The following is a 20,480-nucleotide window of genomic DNA, read 5'->3' as shown; positions in this document are numbered from 1 at the left end:
CTTGAGATTCCTAGAGTCTAAAGGGTCCCTTAGATGGCTAAATCGGGAGCTTTATGTTATGGACAAGATGCAGTCTTCCCCCAATTCTTAGTAGCTTTCTGTCGAAGCCCCAACCTCACAGAACAAAGCTGGTACCTTCTGACTCACAGTAAACCCTGGTGAGGTGGGTACTCTAGGGTTTCAGCCAGGCACAGGCTCCAGCTCAGCCACCGTGGGGAAGAGATCTGTGGTGGCGTCAGGGCACACGGGTCCATCAGGCACAGGAAACACGGTGCCTGGAGGCCCAATGCTGGAGCCCCCGAGAATGTTTTCATTTCTTTTACAATCAGAAGGGGGGGAAAGGAGGGGTGGATAGGGAAAGATTAACCAAAGAATTTATATGCATAAATGCATAACTCATGGACACAGACAATAGTGTGGTGAAGGCCTGGGGCGGGCAGTGGGTGCTGGGTGGAGGGGTCAATGGGAAAAAAAGGGGACATCAGTAATACTTTCAACAACAAAGATAAATTTTTTTTAAAAAAAAGAAGGGAATAAAAAGAATAAGAATGAATGCGGCCTGGGTTACATTCGTCTTTATACCAACATAGCTGTAAAATATAATTTTTCATCTTTTTTTTTTTTTTTTTTTGGTGGAGGAAGGGGCCCACAAAGACAAAAGCTCGTACAGCCCACAGAAGCCCAAAGGTGGGCCTGGCTGGGCGCCCCTTCGCGGGGCACGTCAATGTTCCTTGCCCAGCTCCACGGCAATGCCAGGGGGCACCTGAGCCTCGTGGAAAGGAGTCCCTCAAGTCCGAGGCCCCAGGATGCTGGCCTGTGGACTAAGTGAACTGAGAGAGCGCAGTGACACATCAGGACAGTGCCCAGGCCACCGCAGGACAGTGCTGATATGCTCATTAGTCTGACGGGAACACATGAGCCTGAAATTACAAACACAGGGCTCCTAAAGCCAGGCGGGGCTCCTGGGTGAGCAGCTTAAGTAGCACTGAGTCCAGGTTAGGGTGGATTCCTGGTTCCCTTCAGTCACCTCACAGCGGGGGTGGATGCCCTGCAGGGGGTCAGAGGACATAAATGAAGCGATTAAAATCCTCCTCAAATTACAGAAAATGGGCATCAGACTATTAGCAACAATGTCGATAGGACCATCGTCCTATCAAAGAGAAAGAGACAAGAAACTGAGCGTGTCACTTGGTGTTCGGAGGTAATTTTTAGTGTGAAAATAGGTGGGCATTAGGATGAAGGGGTAGGAAATGCCAACAAGAGCTGGGGGGGGGAAGGATGGGAAGGATGGGAAGGATGGGAAGGTGCCAAGACGGAAAGAAGTATAGGGAAGAGGGGGAGGCTTATAGGGTGGGTGGGAACCAAAATGAATGATGACAGAAAGATCAGAGAGACAGGGGGACCCGCCACCCCAAAAGCTGCAAAGCCTGGACAGCAAGGAAGGTCTGCTGTTAACGTCGTCAACTATTGTTCGTAAAGCAAGGAGATTTACACTGGACAATCCCTCAGGCCTGCTCCACACCAAGCCTTCTATAAATCTACGAATTTCTAGTTCAACCAAAGGGTCGGTGTGTCCACAGGAGCCTGGGAGAGGTAAACTAATTTCGGAGAAAAAAATCACAGGCGCCCTTCCCAAACCTTTAGAAAGATAATCGATGGCGGAAAACGCCCACAGCCAGAGGAAAGAGCCCTTTGCAAAGAGCACAAATCCATCAGGGCAAAGGTACTGACTGCTTTTCTCCATCTCGTAGCCGCAGGTGGACTGATATATTCCCTCTGTATGCTTTCTGAGTGCATGCAGGAAGCCAGCAAATCAGCCTCAAATTCACCAGAGGGCCCGGAGGGCCCTGGAGTCATTGCCAGGGTATGTGGGATCAGCGAGGGAGGTCAGTACCAGGGTTCACTGCGCCCCAGGCCCTGGAAGCACATCTAAGGAGAGCGCCCTTCTCAGCCCGCTCGGTTCTTTTCCACCCTCAGTTCTCCCTGTTGCCACCACATATTGTGGGCAACTAATATGGCTCGGGCCCCCCGCCCCCACCCCTCCCCGTGGCATCATCTCTCACCTAGTCTGTAACATCACCCTGTATGCCGGCGGAGGAACAGGGAGATCAATGGGCCCCCCTGGGGACCCAGAAAGCAACGTCAGCAGTGGGTAGTCGGAGCAAGTGCGTATCTGGAAAATTAGCTGTTGCCCAAGAGACCCCATAAGCTAACGGACAAGCAGGAAGGGAAGGTGTCTGTCACTATACTGAAAGGGGTGACAGTAAATATCAGGAGCCCGAGGCTCAGTGCTGAAAAGGTTTGGACCGACTCACTGCAAACTGGCTGCTTGACATTGTCTCTTTTCGTCCCCGTTTCTAAGATCCGAACAATTGTGTGGAGGGAACCAGGGGAATCTCAAGGCTGCTGGCTGTGCTCAAGGTCACATGGAGGGAAATGACTAACATTCGCACAGGTACCCCAGCCATCCTGACTGCAGCCCACCCGCCTCTGCCCAGAGCCACACCCGGCCTGTGGGTGCAGGTGAGTGGGTGGAGTGGAGGGACACGTGACGTCACTGAGGCCCCACCGTCCACATATACCTGTACTATTGGTGCCACAATTCCAATCATGTGCAAGACAGGGCCTAGGGAAGGGCGTAACGCTCATCCCTACTGAGTGAGGAAAATGCCGGAGCAAGGCGTGACCAGTCTCAGCCACAGAATATTCTACAAGCCAGTTGAGGACATAGCCCTGGGTGTCACAAAGAGCTGACTAAAAGGAAAAAGTCATTTTATTTATTTAATTTGTTTTTTTGCTAACTTCCCAAGCCACGGTTGTTCTGACCCCTCACCATCCCCTGCCGGAGCAGAAAATCAGAGTCCAGAGGCCTTGGCTCCCCCATTTGCAATGCACAGCACACGTGTCCACCATGGGAAGCCAGGGCCAGGCAGGGGGCGGCCACAGTGTCCCAGGTTCCGGAAGGAGACACACCAAACTCTCCCCGGTTGCTGGGGAGAAACACTGAATATAGATGGTGAGACGATGATGTTGGTCTTATCTTTCATATATTTGTTTAAATTCTGAATCCCAGAGGGCATGTGTGACAAGCAGAGGCCACCTGAGGTGAGTTCATCCCTTTTATGCCTGAGATTCCCCTTTAATGCCTGAAACAGAGAATCCTGAGCTCTTGGGCTGTTGAACTGCCAGAGACATGGCGACAAGAAGCCACTAAATGCAACAGTCCCATCATCTTAACATCTACATGAAGGATCAAGCTTCTGACACCTGGCTCGGGACAAACTCTGATGAGAATTAAGTCGGCTGTAATACACCAGGACGTGGCCCTGAAGGCTCTCGGGTTTTCTGACTATTAAATAGGCGACTGGAGGATTAGCTAAGAGAATGGCAACCGTGGGATGCCTGAGTCAAAGGACCCATGAGTCCTGGGGTCACACTGGGCATCTAACCTCCCCAGGGGGTGAGAAGAAGCCTCCACCCCCCAATCAGATCTGAAACAGAGAACCAATGGAAATGCATTTCTCCTGAGAGGACTCAGCAAGCTGGCCTCATGGGCAGGTGTCCTCAGGGCCTGGCTCGGCAGGCTCTCCCTGTGCTCCCCCTCCACCGCACCCCTGCAGGGTGTTTGGGACTCAGTGTCCCCACCACCTCTCCAGTGCCCAGGACACAGGCTGTCACGTCCCCTGTGCTGTCGGATGACATAACCTACAGCCTTGATTACCCTGCGTCTGCATCGCCCAGACCTCTAGGTTCTCGCATCTGTGCGCTTTGATCAATGTCTGCTTACCAAAGAGTGAGGCAGAGGAAGGGTGAGAGTGAAACAGAGTGGTCAGATTTGGGAATGGTTGAGAACTTGAGTTAAAATGAGATTTTTGGTGGCAAGCTGCCTATAGAATCTGCTTACAGAGATCATCAAGGTTTGTATTCCCCATCCTTCACCCAACAGACTCTCTCTCTCTCTCATTTTCTCTCTCTTTCTGAAAATCACTTGATTTCCCAGGTGGCAAGAGAGAGGCCCTGGGTGGATCATACAGCTCTGCCTCCCACAGGAATGGCACAATGCCCCCAATTATAATGAAAAGCTCAGTCCTTTATCTCCAAGCCACTCCTGACTGAGAATGTGTTTTCTCCGATTTTCCATCCAGATGGAGAGCAAACATAAAAATCACGAGAGTGAGACCACCACCATCAGTCCTTGTGGGAACAGCCCAGCAAGGAAATTTGCCAGAGAGCAAATTCGAAGTGGTTCTGAGAGGCTCCCATCTGTCCTGGGCCAGGGCAGGCGTGAGGACTGCACCTGTGGGTGAAACTCTCCCTTCCCCAGAAGGGTGACCCCCAGGAGGACTGCTGTTCAGAGCCCGTGGCTCCTTGAATGTCCCCCGCCCAGTATAACTGAGTGCACAACACCTAACCTGGTTTATAGTTTGTGTAATTAAAGAAGAGGCGCTCCAGGCAATGGGGAGCCTGCAGACCTCCAATTTCGCCATGCGGGGAGAGAAGATTACATCTACAAAGCATCTGCGGTTTGCACAAAGGAGCCGAAATTCCGACTCCGGGACAAAGCATGCTTCCAGCCTGCTGGGACTTGAGCTGCTCCCTAGAATGAGAATAAAGACATTTATATAATGTGTTTAGCGGGACACCTGGCCTGGAATAACCCCTCGATTAATATTAGCTGTGATTTTCACCATCATTATTATCATTAGATGGAAAACTAGGACTGGCCTGTCTCAGCCGTGAAAGCAACAGGGAAGCGGAAAGAAAACAGACTTGGTGCCGCTGCAACAAAAACTCAGGTCTGAGTGAGGGGTGAAAGCACATCACACAGTAGAATAAAGAGACATATTATGACGGGAATGTAAAGTACAGCAAGGGAAATAGAGTGGCTAATATTGTATGGTGCCAAGCGGGTACTGGAAACATTTGGGGGGACACTTTGTAAAGTATATGATTGTCTAACCACTATGCTGTACACCTGAAACTAATACAAAATAACATTCAATGTAAAGTGTAATTGAGAAAAGAATTAAATTTTTTTTTTAATATGTTCTTATTGATTTTAGAGAGAGAGGAAGGGAGAGGGAGAAACATTGATGAGAGAAAGAAACACTGATCTGCGGCCTCCTGCACGCCCCCCTCTGCCCCCACCCCACCCCCCGGGGACAGAGCTGCAACTCTGGCGTGTGCCCTGAGCGGGAATCGAACTAGTGACCTCTCAGTGCCTGGGCCCCCACCCAACCAACGGAACCACGGCGGACAGGGCTAAATTTTTTTTAATGACATTTTTGTGCTCATCAGGGCCAACACTTTTCCCCTTCATCATCGTCGCCATCGTGGCCTGTCACTTTAGGAAATCAGCGGGCGAGAATCGGGGAGGCGGAGGGTTTGCGGCCAGCTTTGGGCATTACAATATAGATGGCTCCCTCCCACCCTTCCACTTGCTACAGTCACTCTGCAGTCTCCCCATCCGATCACAAGCCTAATATTTACCCAGTGAAAGCAGTATTTGTGTGCGTTGCCACCTAAAATCCAATAAGTATGGAGACGGAAACGAGGCTGCCTGTGTACCAGCCATGAGGACAAACACAGCTAGCTCTTTAACGAGCCATTGAGCTAATCAATACCCTCTCCCATTTCCACTCAGGGGCCCCGGGCCAACCGAGACTTAACAGTTATTTTCCAGTGTTACATCCCTCGGAGAAGCTTAGAAAGAAAAGATCACTGTTTCTCGGTTTGTTTTCCTGTGTTTGCAAAACACAGGTTATTTCCTGGGGGCTGTGAGTCTCCTTCCCAGACTTGGAGCTGACTTCAAAAATAGGATGCTGTTCTCCCCACAAAAAACATTACTCAGCAGCTGCAGTTGCCTTGCCTCCTGCCCCACCCCATCCTCTCTGCCGGGGTCAGGTTTGGACAGGCCTCCTGTTAGACGTTCTTTTCTTTGTCTAGAACTCATAATATAAATACCAAACTCTAGTAGGGCGGGCAGGAAGCAAGGGGATGCTGTGGGCTGCTGGACAACATGACCCGCTGACTCATCCCTCTGCCGACACCGCACGGGCCTCCAGCTGAGCCCTCCCTCGTGCCCGCCATGGGTACGTGAGACCCACCATGGATACCTCCGAGCCTTGTTCTGCTTGTCCTTCTCTTAGGGAATCTGAACTAACAGTAAAATGGAAAAAATTACAGAAACCTTCAAACCATTGCACAGAAGTCGGCTCAAAAAACTAGTTAAGATTAGGTTTGGTCAGAAGAAACACAAAACCCTACTGCAGTGACTTAAACACATACAGGGTTTATTTGTCTCACTTGACAAGAAGGCTGGGAGTCAACAGTACAGTCCAAGGCTGCCAGGAGGAACGGGACTCCTGCTCCCTGCCCTGCCACCCTTAGCGACGGCCGCTGCCTCCCCGCGGCTGCCGTGCTGCTCCAGGAAAGAGAAGGGGTGAGGAGAAGGTGAGAAGGGAAGCTGTCCCTCAAGACTTCTGCTGACCCTATCACATGAGCTGGTCTAGCTGCAAGGGAGGCTGCCATACTAAGGATTTATGGCTGGGTGCATCACTAGATCAAACAAAATCGGGGTTCTGTTAGAAAGGGGGAAAGGGGAAGTCCCAGGATGGTGGATGTTGTACAGCATGGTTGACCCTAGGAAAGGAGATGGCCTGGATGGCCTGATCTGGTCCCACGAGCCCTCGAAAGCATAGAGCTGTCTGTGGTGACATCAGAAGATCCGAAAATGAGAGGAGTTAACACACCATTGCTGGTCTGAAGCCAGGGGACGCCGTGTGAGAAGCTAGATGGCAGCAAACCAGGCTCCGTTCGACCCTTTGGGGCTAGACTGTAGGCACCTCGTTTGTTATGTGGAAGAGCGAAGGACCCAAGGTCCTAGGAGTGGACTGTACTTTGCAAGCTAGTTGTTCTTAGGTTCTTAATTATTCCCCTGTTGTCCTCCATCGGTAGTTAACAAAGTCTTTAAAAATATCAACCTATCTCGGCAAAGAAGAGCCAGGTATTTGGGTCATGTTTTAGCATTCAAGAGAGAGTGACATTCATCAAGAGTGAAGACTGGGCCAAGAGCTGGATTTTGTTAGGTGTTTGGAATGAAGTTTCCCTCTCATCTGAAACTTCAGGGCTCAGAGTTTTGCTTAAATAAGAAGCCAGTCATTTTTTCTCAACGAGTCTCACCTGAGGTAATAACAGCTAAAATTAACTGAACGCTAGGCACTGAGATTACTGCTTTAAGTGGATGTTTTTGTTTAATCTTCTCAAACAATCCTATGTGGCAAGTGATATTTTTATCTTCATTTTACCAGTGAGAAAACTAAGACTTAGAGACCTGATCTAACTTCCTCAAGGACACACGGTGAATCTTGGAGGAACCAGGGAGTAAGAGCCAGCAATCTGACTCCAGGTCTCTACCCTTATACCCACACCACCCGCCACCCCCCAAGACCCATAACCACGATGACTCTGGCTCCAACATTAACTCTGAAGTAACAGAAAGAAGGTAGGAGAGGCGAGGTGCCTAGAGAAGACCTGGTCACCAACTTTGTCAGGAGCCCTCAAAGAAGGGTCTACCCCAGGAGTCCCAAAGGTCCCAGCAGAGTCTTCCTAAGGGACTTTTTAGACTCTGAATGAGCTTGTTTCCTGGTCAACCCTTGAAGTACAAAACATAGCTCTTTCGTCTTGGCGTGCATGTGCAATGGTGACCCAGACTCGAGCTTCTGGAGGGTCACCTCCCTGAGGCTTTGAGACCCCCCATCTCAGGGGCTCACCATCACTAAATGAACCAATACTCACTGAACCCCTTTCTGTTTACACTGGGCATCCCATTCCAGTTACAATCTGGTGAGTCTCTGCCAAAAGAGTCCAAAAAACAACAACAGTTGGGACTCCAAAATGGCAGTTCCTTTGATACTCAAGCCCAGGATAAGTCAAAGAAAATCATATCAAATAGCTGATTTCTTGCATTAGACATATTCACTCCAGCTCAAGGAGGCTTTAGTCTGGTTGGCATTTGAGATACTTTTGCATTCCTGGTTTCTTCTCTGAAAATAGGCTGTGGAATTTGCTAAAGCCACTGACATCTTCAATGGCCACAATCCTGAGCTATGTATCCCAGCTGGCAAAATGCCTTCTGTCCCTCAAGAGACTCAGGAAGCCTGTGGTAAAGGAAGGTTACTGCTGAAGTCAGGAAAACCTCTGGAGGCGGGGCGGGGGGGGGGGGGTCCTTATAAACATCTATTTCTCAATAGGCACATGGAATCCCACCTCTAGCCACAGAGCCTAAAGCAGCAGCATGGATGCCGGGAGGTCTCTGGGAGGTTCCTCAGATTGTGTTTCTTTTAAGGGATTTTCTTTACTTTGGCATCTCCTTTCCTCTAAATGTTTAATCCTTTTATTTGCAATGAAATGATTTTGCTATGATAACAACAAGCAGCCAGCACAAGTTTCTCTTAAATTGCTGGAAGCAACTACCATGCCTTATAACATGATAATAGCAAAGGATATAAATATTCCATTTGTGTCAGATCATGCTATTTACACCCTCCTAAGATATGGCTTAAGGATACAGATTACCTTTAAACAAGCCTGGCTGGTATCTTTGTTTTTTTGCCTTTCGGTAGAATTTTTAAAGGGCATCTACTGTTCTACAAAATTACCACTGAACATGGGAAGCGTGTTAACTCATGATGACAATTTGTCATTCATCCTTACCTCCCAGGATTTTACCAAGCTAGGCTTTGAGTGAGGACAGTTTATCTTATTCCACTGTTCCAAGATGTAGAGTTTTGCATTCATTAAGAGAAAAGTAATAAGTCCCCGTCTTGAAAAGTAAATACAGGCAAGAGCATGGAGTATCCATCAGTGTTCGAGTCCTGGGATACTGCTCTTCCGACGATGGGCTTCACATATGGATACCATAGACTTAATTATGTGGGGTCATTACTGTCATCTAGGATAAAATGAACATTCTTGTAAGAGGCTCTCCCGTATTTTCTTCTAATGGCATCATCCATGAGCCAGTCTCCTGGGACCCCCAGCAGCCACTCGCTACCATATGGAAATCTGAGATGCAAACAGCTCCTAGCAGAATGGGGAGGGCTGAGCAGAGTCGGGATCAGGGTGTCAGACAGAGCAGGCGATGGCTTTTACGAAGGTGTCAGGAGAAAGTGAGGAGAAAGGCAGCCATAACAGTGAAAACATGCCCTGAGGAACCTGGAGCTCCTCTGATAAGGGAAGAGACGCCACCCACACGTCAGAACCCCCTGAGGGATGGATGGTCCTTCAGATACAGCCTTCCAGGCTCCCCCAGGGCTACTACTCACCTTTCGGGACTGTCCTGATTCTCTCTCTTTGATGAGCACCCAAATCCCCCAGATACCTAGTTTCAAATGCAGGTGCCTGGGCCTCACCCAGAGAGCTTGTAAGTCACTGAGTCTGGGGTGGGGCCCAGGCACCTGCATTCTTTAAGTCTCCCAGGTGGTTCTGGTGCATTCTAAAGTTTGCAACCCATAGAACCAGGTCCTTTCCTCTTTCTCATCTTGAGACCATCCTTTCAGCATGTGCAGGAAGTCTTTCTGTCCCTCTTTTCTGAGTCCTTTGCAACAGTAAGACTCTGGATTCCAAGGGAAAGAAGAAGATACCTGAATGGCTATGAATCATCCAAAAAAAAGCACCTGAACAAAAGCCAGTTATAAGCAGCCTTCAGAGGGCAGTCAGCAACCTTGGCTGATGGAGAGCAGAGCCTTTGTACAGATGTTTTGTTTAGATGCCCAGGCCTCACCTTGGATATGATGAATCAGAGCCTCCAGAGAGAGAGATTCAGGTGTCAACATCTCTCCAAAGCAGCAAAAGTGACCTCTCTGCTCCTTCCCACCCACCTCCCCTCTAACACTTCCTGACTGCACTACTCCAAAACGCTCCTTCTAGATGGCAGTAGGCACCTTTAGCTTCTTGGGTAAACATAATTAAGAAAGTAAAAAACGCATGAAAAATCGTACAACAGATTCCGATTTCTAAGATTAAGGTTTTTCTACTTTCTGCCTCCAGGTTTAATTATCTGGGCCTCGTGTTTGTAGTGCCAAAAATGTGGTCAATTGCAAAGGGCATGGATCTGTTTGCAGAAAATAACTCCCCATGCGTAAAGGACTTTCAGCTTAGAAACTTTACGTAAGGAGTCTTCATAAAGATCTATTTGATTTTCTCAGCATCTCCATTCATTCATTCATTTATCAATCCCTCCTGAACACCTACTATGCACTAGGCACTGTGCTGGTGTGTAGGACACGGGAGACCACAGCAGACCTGTCCCTGCCATGCCTCTACCTTCAGGCCATAGTGATCGGGTCCACAGGCAATGACAGCACAGAGAAAACAAGGACCAGGATGGGGAAGTGTAAAGTGGACCAAGGCATGGGCAGTCAGGGAGCTTTCTGGGGAAGGAACACTCAGACCGCATCCCGCAAGGTAAGCAGGAGACAGTCTGGCAGACGCTGGAGCAGCAGTGTCCTGGGCTGCCCACCACTGACTGCCATCACGGGTCTGTGATTATCTGTTGGCTTCCACACTTTGTTCAGAGTACCCCGTCCTGCTCAGGTCAAGGTAAGGTAAGTCCTCCTACTGCTTGCTTTGTCCCTGGTCTGACGCTATAGTTGGGTGTGTTGTCATCTCCCTGTTGACATCATTAGCGCTTTAAGGGTCAGGACCATGATCGTGATCACGGTCACTCACTTCTCCCAGTTTCTGGGTCCATTCATGTATGTGGAGCCACACGGTGGATTGTGGGCTGCACTCTGTATTTATAATGAAGCCTGACATTTACAATCTGAACTTAGCAAAGCATAACCAAGGGGACAATTAGTCATATTACCAAGAGCTTACTTCCTTTTAGGAAAAACGTCAAATCCAGTTCCTCTCCATAAAAGCCCTACATGGTTTGCAACACTTACTTCCATGTCACCAGAGATTGAACAGCGACATTAATGGGTCACATTTGAAGGGTGATACTCACCAGCTGAGGCATCAGGAGGTCAGCCAAGTAGACAAATGCAGCTCCAAGGGTGAAGCCCACAGCCACCGGGAAGAAGGCAAAGGCACCAAAGCCCCCAGAGGATGTGGCCATCTCAACTGCTGGGGCCAGCAGGGACCAATAGGAGGCCGCTAACATGACCTGCAAAACCACAGTGAGCAGCGGACCGTTAAACCAACCACAGAAGGCCTCCCGCGTGGGTTTCAGTCGCTCTCTATGGCCCGAATGAAACCCTACAATGTCATGTGTTAGGCCTTTAGTTCTCCACGGTAGGTGCCATCCCAAACCAAGAGGCTGCCATCAGAATTCCTGAAATTAATGCTGTAAGAACTCAACTTGGGGCAGAATCGTGTTGACCTTGGGAAGATGAAGTCTGGTTCGCTGCCATCTAGCTTCTATTTCAATGGTTCTCAACCGGGGCAATTGTGCCATCCAGGGGACAGCGGGCAATGCCTGGAGACATCTTTGGTCGTCACACTAGGACATCCAATGACTAGAGGCCACAGATGCTTGCGAACATCCTACAACACACAGTCCTGTCAACAAAGAATCACCTGGCCCTGACGTCAATGACCCTGTTGAGAAATCCTGTTCTAATTGAAGACTTCTGGGACACGTTGCTTCACCAGCGCCAGTGTATTATTATAAGACAAAGGTTTTCCTTATGTCCAGTGGAAATTTCTCCCTTTCATTTTTACATATTAGCACTAGGCCCGCTCTCTGGAACACCCAAGAATGTGTCTTTCCTCTGTGATACATGACAGCCTTTGAAATACCTGGGGACAGCCAGTGAGTCACTGTCGGCTTGGTCCCATCCATCTTCCTATCACTGAAAAGGAGGAAGGGAACAAACATCTATTGATCACCTATCATTTCTAGGGAGCAAGCTTCCCATTTGATATCTTACTTTATCATCACGAAAACCCTGAGAGGTAGATATTGTTTTCTCTTGCTATTTGTAGATAAAGAAACTGAATCTCAAAGTGATAATTTGCCCAAGGTTACAGAGCCAGTAAGTGGCAGATTCAGGGAACTGAGCAAGCAGGACCATCGATGAGGGGGAAAACACAAGCAAAGAGAGAAAAACGAAGCTGGAGCAAGATCTCAGTGAGGTCAAGCCAATAAAAGCTTCCCTAGCACTGAGCAAATTAAAAGTGCATCATGGTCATTTACTCCTGTACATGCAGTGACATCTCCTCAGCTGGAGTACTCCCACTACCCACCACAACCACATGACAGTCATCACTGACATGCAAAACGTTGAATGGGTTTCTAAAAGTGACTTAATTATACCTTGTCTTTTAAAAAGACATCTGCACCATCCATCTCCAAAATAACATGCAGAGTGACAGAGCCAAGTGTCACAAGAGTAACAATAAAGGACAAATCCATACAGAAAGTGACTTCCCTCCTGCCAGTCTCATCCACACACAGGTGTTCTGGGCTAGATTCTCCCAGCAAAGGCCTCAGTGCCACTCCCGGAAAACTGCAGATGCTTCAGGACCACCCAAAAAGAATACAAATGTCTCATCAGTTCAGCTCCCTGGGACCATCGAAGGAAGCCGGTGGGCTCCTTCTCCTTGCCATGGTCCAATCCCTCCCTTCCCCAGACTGCTGTCTCACCAGCTTTAGAATTCAACAGTCCTTGGTAGCTGCCGTTCGTGGTGACCTCCCCACCCGGGAGGACCTGCACAGAGGACCTGCCCAGCAAGCCCTCTCCTTGCAAGTTTCAGGGCCTCCCCTACATCCCCGCCATCAACAAATCTAAAACCATGACCCAGGTAAGGAATCTTTTCCATCACATCCTCAGGCCCTCCCCACAGTCCATCTTTATCAATGTAACCGTCCTGCCAGACGTTCAGGGATGCCCCTCCCCGCTGGGGGTTAGGGTACCACACGGAAACCAGGAGGAGACCGTGGAGGTCTGGGCGCTGTGTGGAAGTGACCAGCATGCTCCCACATCTCAGCTCAGCCTCCTCCCCAGCCCCATCCATCCCTCACCCCCGGCCACTTCTCCCAAAGCCTATCTTCCCTAAATTCCTTGCACAGGAGTCCTCATATCACGCCCTGCTTTGGGGGAAGCCTGCTGAAGACTCCCTCCCAGGAACATTTCTCAGGAAGAGACTCAAGGACGCGTTTCCACAGAGCAAGAGCCCAAAGAGACGGAAAGAGGGGCTGGAGGGCTCCCGGGAAGAGCAAACCGTAGAGCCCTGAGAGACCTGAAGGTGTGGAAGAGATATGTACTTCTGGGTGGGAGGCTGATAACAGGGGTACCCAAAAAAGTGGGCAAAGCAAGAACATGAAACCTTGATTAACTCTGGAAAACACAAAATGCACAAGAAAGGAAATAAAAGAATAATATTTACAGTCTTAAACATGTAAGCTATTTTTATTAATTAATTAATGTGCTTATTTATTATGGAGAGATATGTATATAATTCGCCATTTTGAAGTTCTCAATTCAGTGGCATTAATTACATTCAGAGTGTTGAACAACCATCACCACTATTCCCAAACCTTTCTTACCACCCCAAAGAGAAGCCCTGTAACCATTAGGCAATAACTCCCCACTCTCCCCTCCCCCAACCCCTGGTAGCCTCTAATCTACTCTTTGTCTCTATGAACTTGTCTCTTCTACATATTTCTTATACGTAGAATCATACAGTATTCGTCCCTTTGTGTCTGGATTATTTCACTGAACGTAATGCTTTCAAGGTTGATCCGTATTGTAACATGTGTCAGAGCATCATTCTTTTTTATGGCTGAGTAATATTCCATTTATGAAACTGTAACTATTGAACTAACCTAAAAAAAACATACTGTATCGACAATATAGGGTGCAAGTAGGGATAGAAGAACCAGATCCTCTTCTTCTACGCTAGAAAATCATTACATATGTTTACAGCTGGGAAAAAGTGAAAAAGCAGCAAAGTTATCCATAGCTGAGACACATAGAGACAAAAAGCTGAAGAAACACCTAAAACGGCTGCTCACGTTTATCCTAAGAAGCAGGAGTCAGGGTGGGGAAGGCAGCAAACTACTGGTTTGTGTTACAAACCTGGTAGAACAACCCGACTTTTTAAACTATACATCACATCTCTAGGGGAGATTTTTAAATAAACTGATTAATATAATTTGAAAATATATAAATATATAGAAGTAAATATTATAAGTAAATTTATAATACGATTTTTAAATGTTTTATAATAGAAAACTGATTTCACAGTGAACATTCAATGAGGGAAATGCTACTACGTACAAGAACTCAATTTCCAGAAATGTTTCTGCCTGATAATGAGACACCCACCTGGACTGTGTGTTTTTGTTAAAAGCACCTAAATCATAACCTGGAGACCAGAAAACTGAAAAGGACTGGAGGAGACACTTAAAGTCAGAAGATATTTACAAACTCTGAGAGAAAATCACCCATTTCTCTTCAGTAATTCCCAAAACCTAGCAAAACTCATATGCTCCTTTTTTTTCAAAATATCATGCAAAATGCCATAGGGATCTGTACTTCAAAATGCTATTAATTTCCCTCTAGTGTCAGAAGTACCAGCATAGAATAATCAAAGATCATAAGCTAACTCCCTAGCCCACCGAACGCAAACCTCCTCATTTGTGCTTAAGTTCTCATTTTGGGACAATTTCAGCTCTGGAAATATAAATGAATTGGTGAAGCGTTCCTTAAGGAATACATCCAAATATTCGGGCATGATGGGGGCAGTTAAGCATTTCCTTTATGATAGCAACAACAGCTTAAAGACCAGCAGAAAATCCAAGCCACAAAACAAACTTTCCCTCTTAATAAAACGGGGGGAGACAAACACCGCACACTGATCAGTACCAAGGCACTGAGCAGCAGTATCCGTTATTCAATGGCACCGTCTCTATAGAGCAGCACGAAAGTCTACAGAGACAGGAACACAGTTCAAAACAACCATGCCCAACTTAAGGCCTGCTCGGGTGGGTCCTCCATCAATGTTCATTGAAGCAAATGAACACGGACTCTACCCCCGAGGCCACTGAATAATTAAGGAGGAAGCACAACCCTGCAATCCATACAAATCAAGGCAATAATTACTCCGAAAGTACAGTCGCCAAGTAAGGTGCCTCACTCTGTCTCCAAATCAGATAGAAAATTCATTTGTAAAAGTCAATTAATAGGTACCTAGGTTCATGACTACTGCACGACCAACACATGCTGGGTGCCAAGGAGCTGAGAGGGAGAGAAAGGGTACAAAGGCTGAGCCGGGCCCCGCCTGAGGACCTGGCTACACACCACGGTGAGAGGGCACCAGATGTCTGACAGGGTAAACAAGGAGACATCTGAAACGGCGGGTGAGGAAGTCTTTGGTCATTCCAAGTAAGGAGATGGCAATGCTGTAAAAAAGAACATCGAAGAAAACACAGTGAAGGGCTCTTGAAAGTTGGCCAGGGCTTGGAAAGGAAGGAGCAGTGTGAGCAGTCTCGGGGGCAAACATGCCTAAGCTTACTGGCGGAAAAGAGGGCATTGGGGGGGGCACGAGATAGTTGGGTATAATTCAGAAGGCTGGCGGAATGGCTTGGACTTGAGACAATGGAGAGGGGGATGAGGCGGGGTTACAACTCTGGTTGCACACTAGAATCGCCTGGAGTTTTCAAAATACAGAAGCTACGGCCCCTCCGCAACCGACTGGAAGAGATTCTCCAAGAAGGAAACCAACAGACTGGCTGCTGGGTTACTGACAGAGCCTACATGGGAGGTGGTGAGGTCTGATCAGGACGGAGGCAGAGGGACACGGAAAAATGAAGATAGCTGCATGCAACCCTCCAGGATGAGGTTGCCCATGTCCACTCAACATCGAGTCACCACCCATCAGAAAGCCCTGCTGGGCGGCCTCATGAATTTTGCACTGAGTCAGCTTTCCAACTTGGCATGTCAAGTATTAGTCATGTCTCAAGCATGAGTCAAATTCACATGGGGGATATCTCTGTACCTAATTTCCTTTTATCAAAAAGTCCTCATAATATACCAGCTTCATGTAATTTTACAGAATTAAACCTAACAGCTCAAAATAATAGCCATTTACATCCAGCCCCAATCATAGTTATTAGTTGGTGCAGACCTGCTTGAATGACGTGACTCTTGTTAGCTACACCTACCCAGTGGAAGTGATGGGCAGGGGCTTGGCCTACAAGTTTGTGTGCACTCTCCCAACTAAGAAAAAGCACTTGAGCTTAAAAAAAAAAAAATAGTCTACCCTCTGACCCAGTAATTTCTCTCCTAGACAGCTGCCCCAAGAAAAGTGAAAACGTATGTCTACATAAGACTTACACAAGAATGTTCACAGGAGCTTTATTCATAGCCCCAACCTGGAAACCACCCAGGCGCCCATCAACAGCAGAATCGATAAACACACTGTAGCATGTTTATAAAATAAGGAAAAACTACTGCTATCACAACATAGATGAATCTCAAAATCATTACACTGAGTGAAGGGATGCTATATATATACACACCATATGATTCCAGTTAAGCACAAGAATATGCAAAACTAATTAATGGTGACAGAAGTCATAAAACGGCCGCCCCAGAGGAGGGGACGCACTGGCTTAGGCAATAGAAGCTCTTTCTGCACTGACAGAAATGCTCCATCTCATTTTGAATGGCGGTTACACAGGTGTATACAATAAACTCATTGGGCTAACACTTTAAGATCTGGGCATATATGTAAGTTATATGCATTTTTTAAGAAGCCTTAGGAAGGCTGCCCCAGGTTCTGATGAGCCACATTTGCACTATGAAAAGTATATTGGGAACCCAGGTTCTAGGGTCCAACCTAAAGCGGTCCCTCTGGGCATAGGCTTAAGTCATTCAACACAACCGGCAAGTACCTGACAAAGCCCAGGCCCAGAGCTGAGAGTCAGGCCATTCTTAAACGCTAAGCATCGGCAGTATTAGACAAGCACAGAAATCCTATCCAAAAGGACCTCTTAGCATCCACTCTCAGCGACCACAGGTCTTTGCTTGTGAGGCCCCAGACTGCACGAAGGTCCTTGAAGAAAGGAATCACCCAAAACATGTCTAGGCTTCAGATATACTGACCAACAACCAAATTCTAACTTCCTCTGCCAAAACAGGGGAAGGGGCCAAAAATGAGTTAGCCATCAAGCAAGCCCAGTCCTGCTCCAAATCTGAGTTCCCCTTCCCAAGCGCAATCAACTCAAGGCATATTTACTCGGCAACAACCGTGTGTGAGACGCCCACCTGGACTGCAGCACCCATTGGCAATGATGGTAGCTACACCTAAACATGACCACAGCGCTCCAGAGTCAAATGCCATTTAGACTCTTTGTTGGAGTTCCCTGTTCCTCTTCCAAAGACCGACTATTTGACTGACAGAGAGGGGCAAGTATACTAAGTAGTTCAGGCCTTTCAAAGTAGGTTCACACTAGCTAGATGCCAAAACCATTAACTCCATGCAGACTTTAAAAAGAGGGGGAGGGGCAACCTTACTGAACCTTTTCACCAGCTGCTCACCATGACAGCGAGAACATGACACTGCCCACGGCACCCTCTCCGTGGCAACCAGCCACCAACCATCAGCACCCTCTCAACTTCGGCCTGTTGACAGACAACTGCACCAGCTGGTCAAGCCCTCCCCACCCAACACCACCACCCACTCACGCTGATCCAATCTGTCCCGGGTCTGGCTGCTAGCGAAGTAGCCCTGCCAACATATGAAGGAGGAGAGAAGAGTGAACCCATTGAGAAAAAACTCAAACACCTAGGGAGGGGGTGTTTACCCTGCTTTCCTGATCTGCCCCCAGAGAGCTGACAAACCACCAAACGACTGGCTTTGTGCCTCTCTGCTCGAAAGAGAGGCTCCAAGGCAGGATCTCCATGGTCACGAGAAGGAAAATGCCAACCCTTATTCCAAACAAAATCACGTTACATTTTCACCACCCATGAAAACATGGGTTGTCACAGTGTTTTCTGTCCTAACTCACCTGAGGAACGTAAGAGATTCCCATCAGTATGGTGGCAGTGGTCCTTGGAAGGTGGAGGGCAGAGGGCAGGAGTGATGGGACAGAATCTCAAGAAGGGACTAGATGGAGTAAGAAAAAGCCCCCCACCTAGGCTTACCTGATTTAGCAAATTAGAAAAAAAAGTTACTTAACTGAATTCAAATTTAACTGGCCATCCTGTATTTCATCTGGCAACCCTGATTAGTCCCACTAGCAATTCTGGGCCAGATCTACCATCCATTTTTCTTCTCTCCCTCCCACTTTATGAAAGGCAAATACATCACAGCAGGTAGAAGGCATGGCTCTGGAGCCAGACTGCCTGACCCCAGCCTCAGCCCCACCACTTCGAGCTCCCAGCTGGGAGGCCTGGGGTGAAGCATCTCTCCGGGGCTGCTATTTCTTCATATGGAAAATGGAAATAACAAGAGAAATAGTGACACTCCTAAGTAAAATTAAATGAAAAACAACATTTACATAAAGACTGACCACCTGCCAGGAACCTTCCTAATCCTCCTAACATTAATAGTCAGGTACCTTATCCCTACTTCACTTATGGGGAAACTGAGGCATGGAGCAGTGAAGTAATTAACAAAGTCACACAGTTAGTAAGCGGCAGAGCCAAGATTCAGTCCCAGACAGGGTGGCTCTTGAGTCCCTGCTCTTGACCTTACAACCATCCCGCAGGTGGTGTTTCTCTCCTAGAGCCATTTTAAGGACCAAATGCAATAGTGCACGTAAACTGTTTAGCACAAAAACTGGCCTAAGGACTCTATAAATGTTAGATACTACACAGGCGTATGATGCATCTCTATTTTTTTTTACAATTAGAGCAAATGCTATGTGAGAAAATAACCAAACAGGAAAAATGAAGGATTTCAGAAGGAACCTGGGAATTCAGGGAGGGGACACATATAAAGAGAAAGACCAATTATTAATATGAGAGGGCTCCGAGTGCATGGGATAAACCTATGAAAGAGGCCAGGATGCTGGAGGGGGAAAAACCACAGGGAGAACAAGAAAGATTTTTCCAACACTGAAACCATGAAAACAACAAAAAAAGAAACGTTTGCTCTTTTTATGGAGTTCGAGTCAATGAAATTTCCCACCATGCGGAGCAAAACAGCAGAGAGATTATAAAATAACACGAGCAAAGGGAGGAAAATGAGAGGCTCAGCCCAGGAAGTCCAAGAGCCAACTAATAAGACTAATAGAGAGAGAGCAAAGGACTGGCGGGGGAAGCTATTAAAGGGACATAAAACAGCATTCGCCAGGACCAAAGGGCACTGGCTCCCCGAGCAAGCAATTGCAAAATACATTTATTTAGAAACGGGGGGAAATTTTCTCAAGAAACCAACAAATGGTTACTTCTAGAGAACACAATGGGGCCATGGGGGGGGCTGCTTTCGTTTTTTCTTTATAAGCCTTTTATTAACATTAGCTCTTTCTAGATGGGTGCATCTCGGACCCTGATAAAAATAAACAATGATTCCAAAAATCAAGCCCAACTTAAATGCCCAACAAGTCATTGGTAAAAAATGCCACGGTCACGTGGCAGCTTAGTGTAATTCAGTTTTATCTCAATAAAGCTGAGAACAAGCATCATGGCCAATTTGTACGAGGAAGTGCCATGCATCCACCAAATAAGAAAGGGTTCAGGACGTTCTAAGTAAAGGAACATGTTTTTATACATAAACGAGAAAGTACAGAAGGCCATGCTCCTGAGAAGAAAGGCCTGGAGGAGTCTGTGTGGGAAACAATCAACTGGGGATGAAGAAGGCGGATCCAAAACCGTAACACCCAAGTTCACTGGCTCACACCAATCCCAACTTCTCGCGTCCTACACCCATTTCCCTTAATGTCAGGTAATAATCAAGATGTTTTGGGCATTTACGAAGTGCCAATCACTAGGCTAAGTGCTTCAAGTATATTTACTTACTCGTCCACACAACCCTGTAAAGGAGACAATTATCTCCACTTTACAGATGAGGAAACTGAGGCTTACACAAGTCTAAGTAACGAGCTCAAGCTCACACAACTAATCAGTTGAGAAACCAGGACCAAACCCAAGCAAGGTGGCCCCAGAGCTCATCACATGTCCACCAGAAAAAGGCCCTACCCCTCAGGGCCCAATGCCCCCTGCCCTCAGCTCACCCCAGCTGCTGATGGTTTGAGACATTTCCTGGTATGACCACATCCTGAGAATTTCATCATAATCAAATCGTGGGGAAATTTTCAAAGTGCTTCAGAGATGTAATGAGCTTACATTCAATTAGTTTCTTCCTTGGGAGAACCAGAAGGACCGATTTCCTTACAGACTCGGTGGGGAGGGTGTTCTCACTGCCTATTTGTTGAGATTTCATTCTGGTGTTCCAGGGAGGTAAATCAGTGCATACAGAAGATCTGGAGGAACTTGGTAGGCCTGAGGGCAGCCAACCCCAAG

The 20,480-nt window shown here is 47.4% G+C and overlaps 1 protein-coding gene across 5 annotated transcripts in view; it reads right to left on the bottom strand.

Moving 5' to 3' along the window:
* SLC39A11 (solute carrier family 39 member 11) overlaps positions 1–20,480 on the bottom strand; it is a 156,695-nt gene that overhangs the window by 118,979 nt on the left and 17,236 nt on the right. For 3 of the 5 annotated variants that reach the window (XM_081162810.1, XM_081162811.1, XM_081162812.1), the window contains exon 4: positions 11,012–11,170. The exons of the other annotated variants lie outside the window; for them this stretch is intronic. In XM_081162810.1, coding sequence (XP_081018936.1) covers positions 11,012–11,170 — 159 coding nt within the window. The remainder of the gene's footprint in view (positions 1–11,011; positions 11,171–20,480) is intronic. 5 annotated transcript variants of the gene reach the window in all.

This window comes from Miniopterus schreibersii (assembly GCF_964146895.1).
Source record: "Miniopterus schreibersii genome assembly, chromosome: 16".
NCBI lineage: Eukaryota > Metazoa > Chordata > Mammalia > Chiroptera > Miniopteridae > Miniopterus > Miniopterus schreibersii.
The sequence above is the reverse complement of the archived record's forward strand: the minus strand, read 5'-3'. Positions and strand labels throughout refer to the sequence as shown.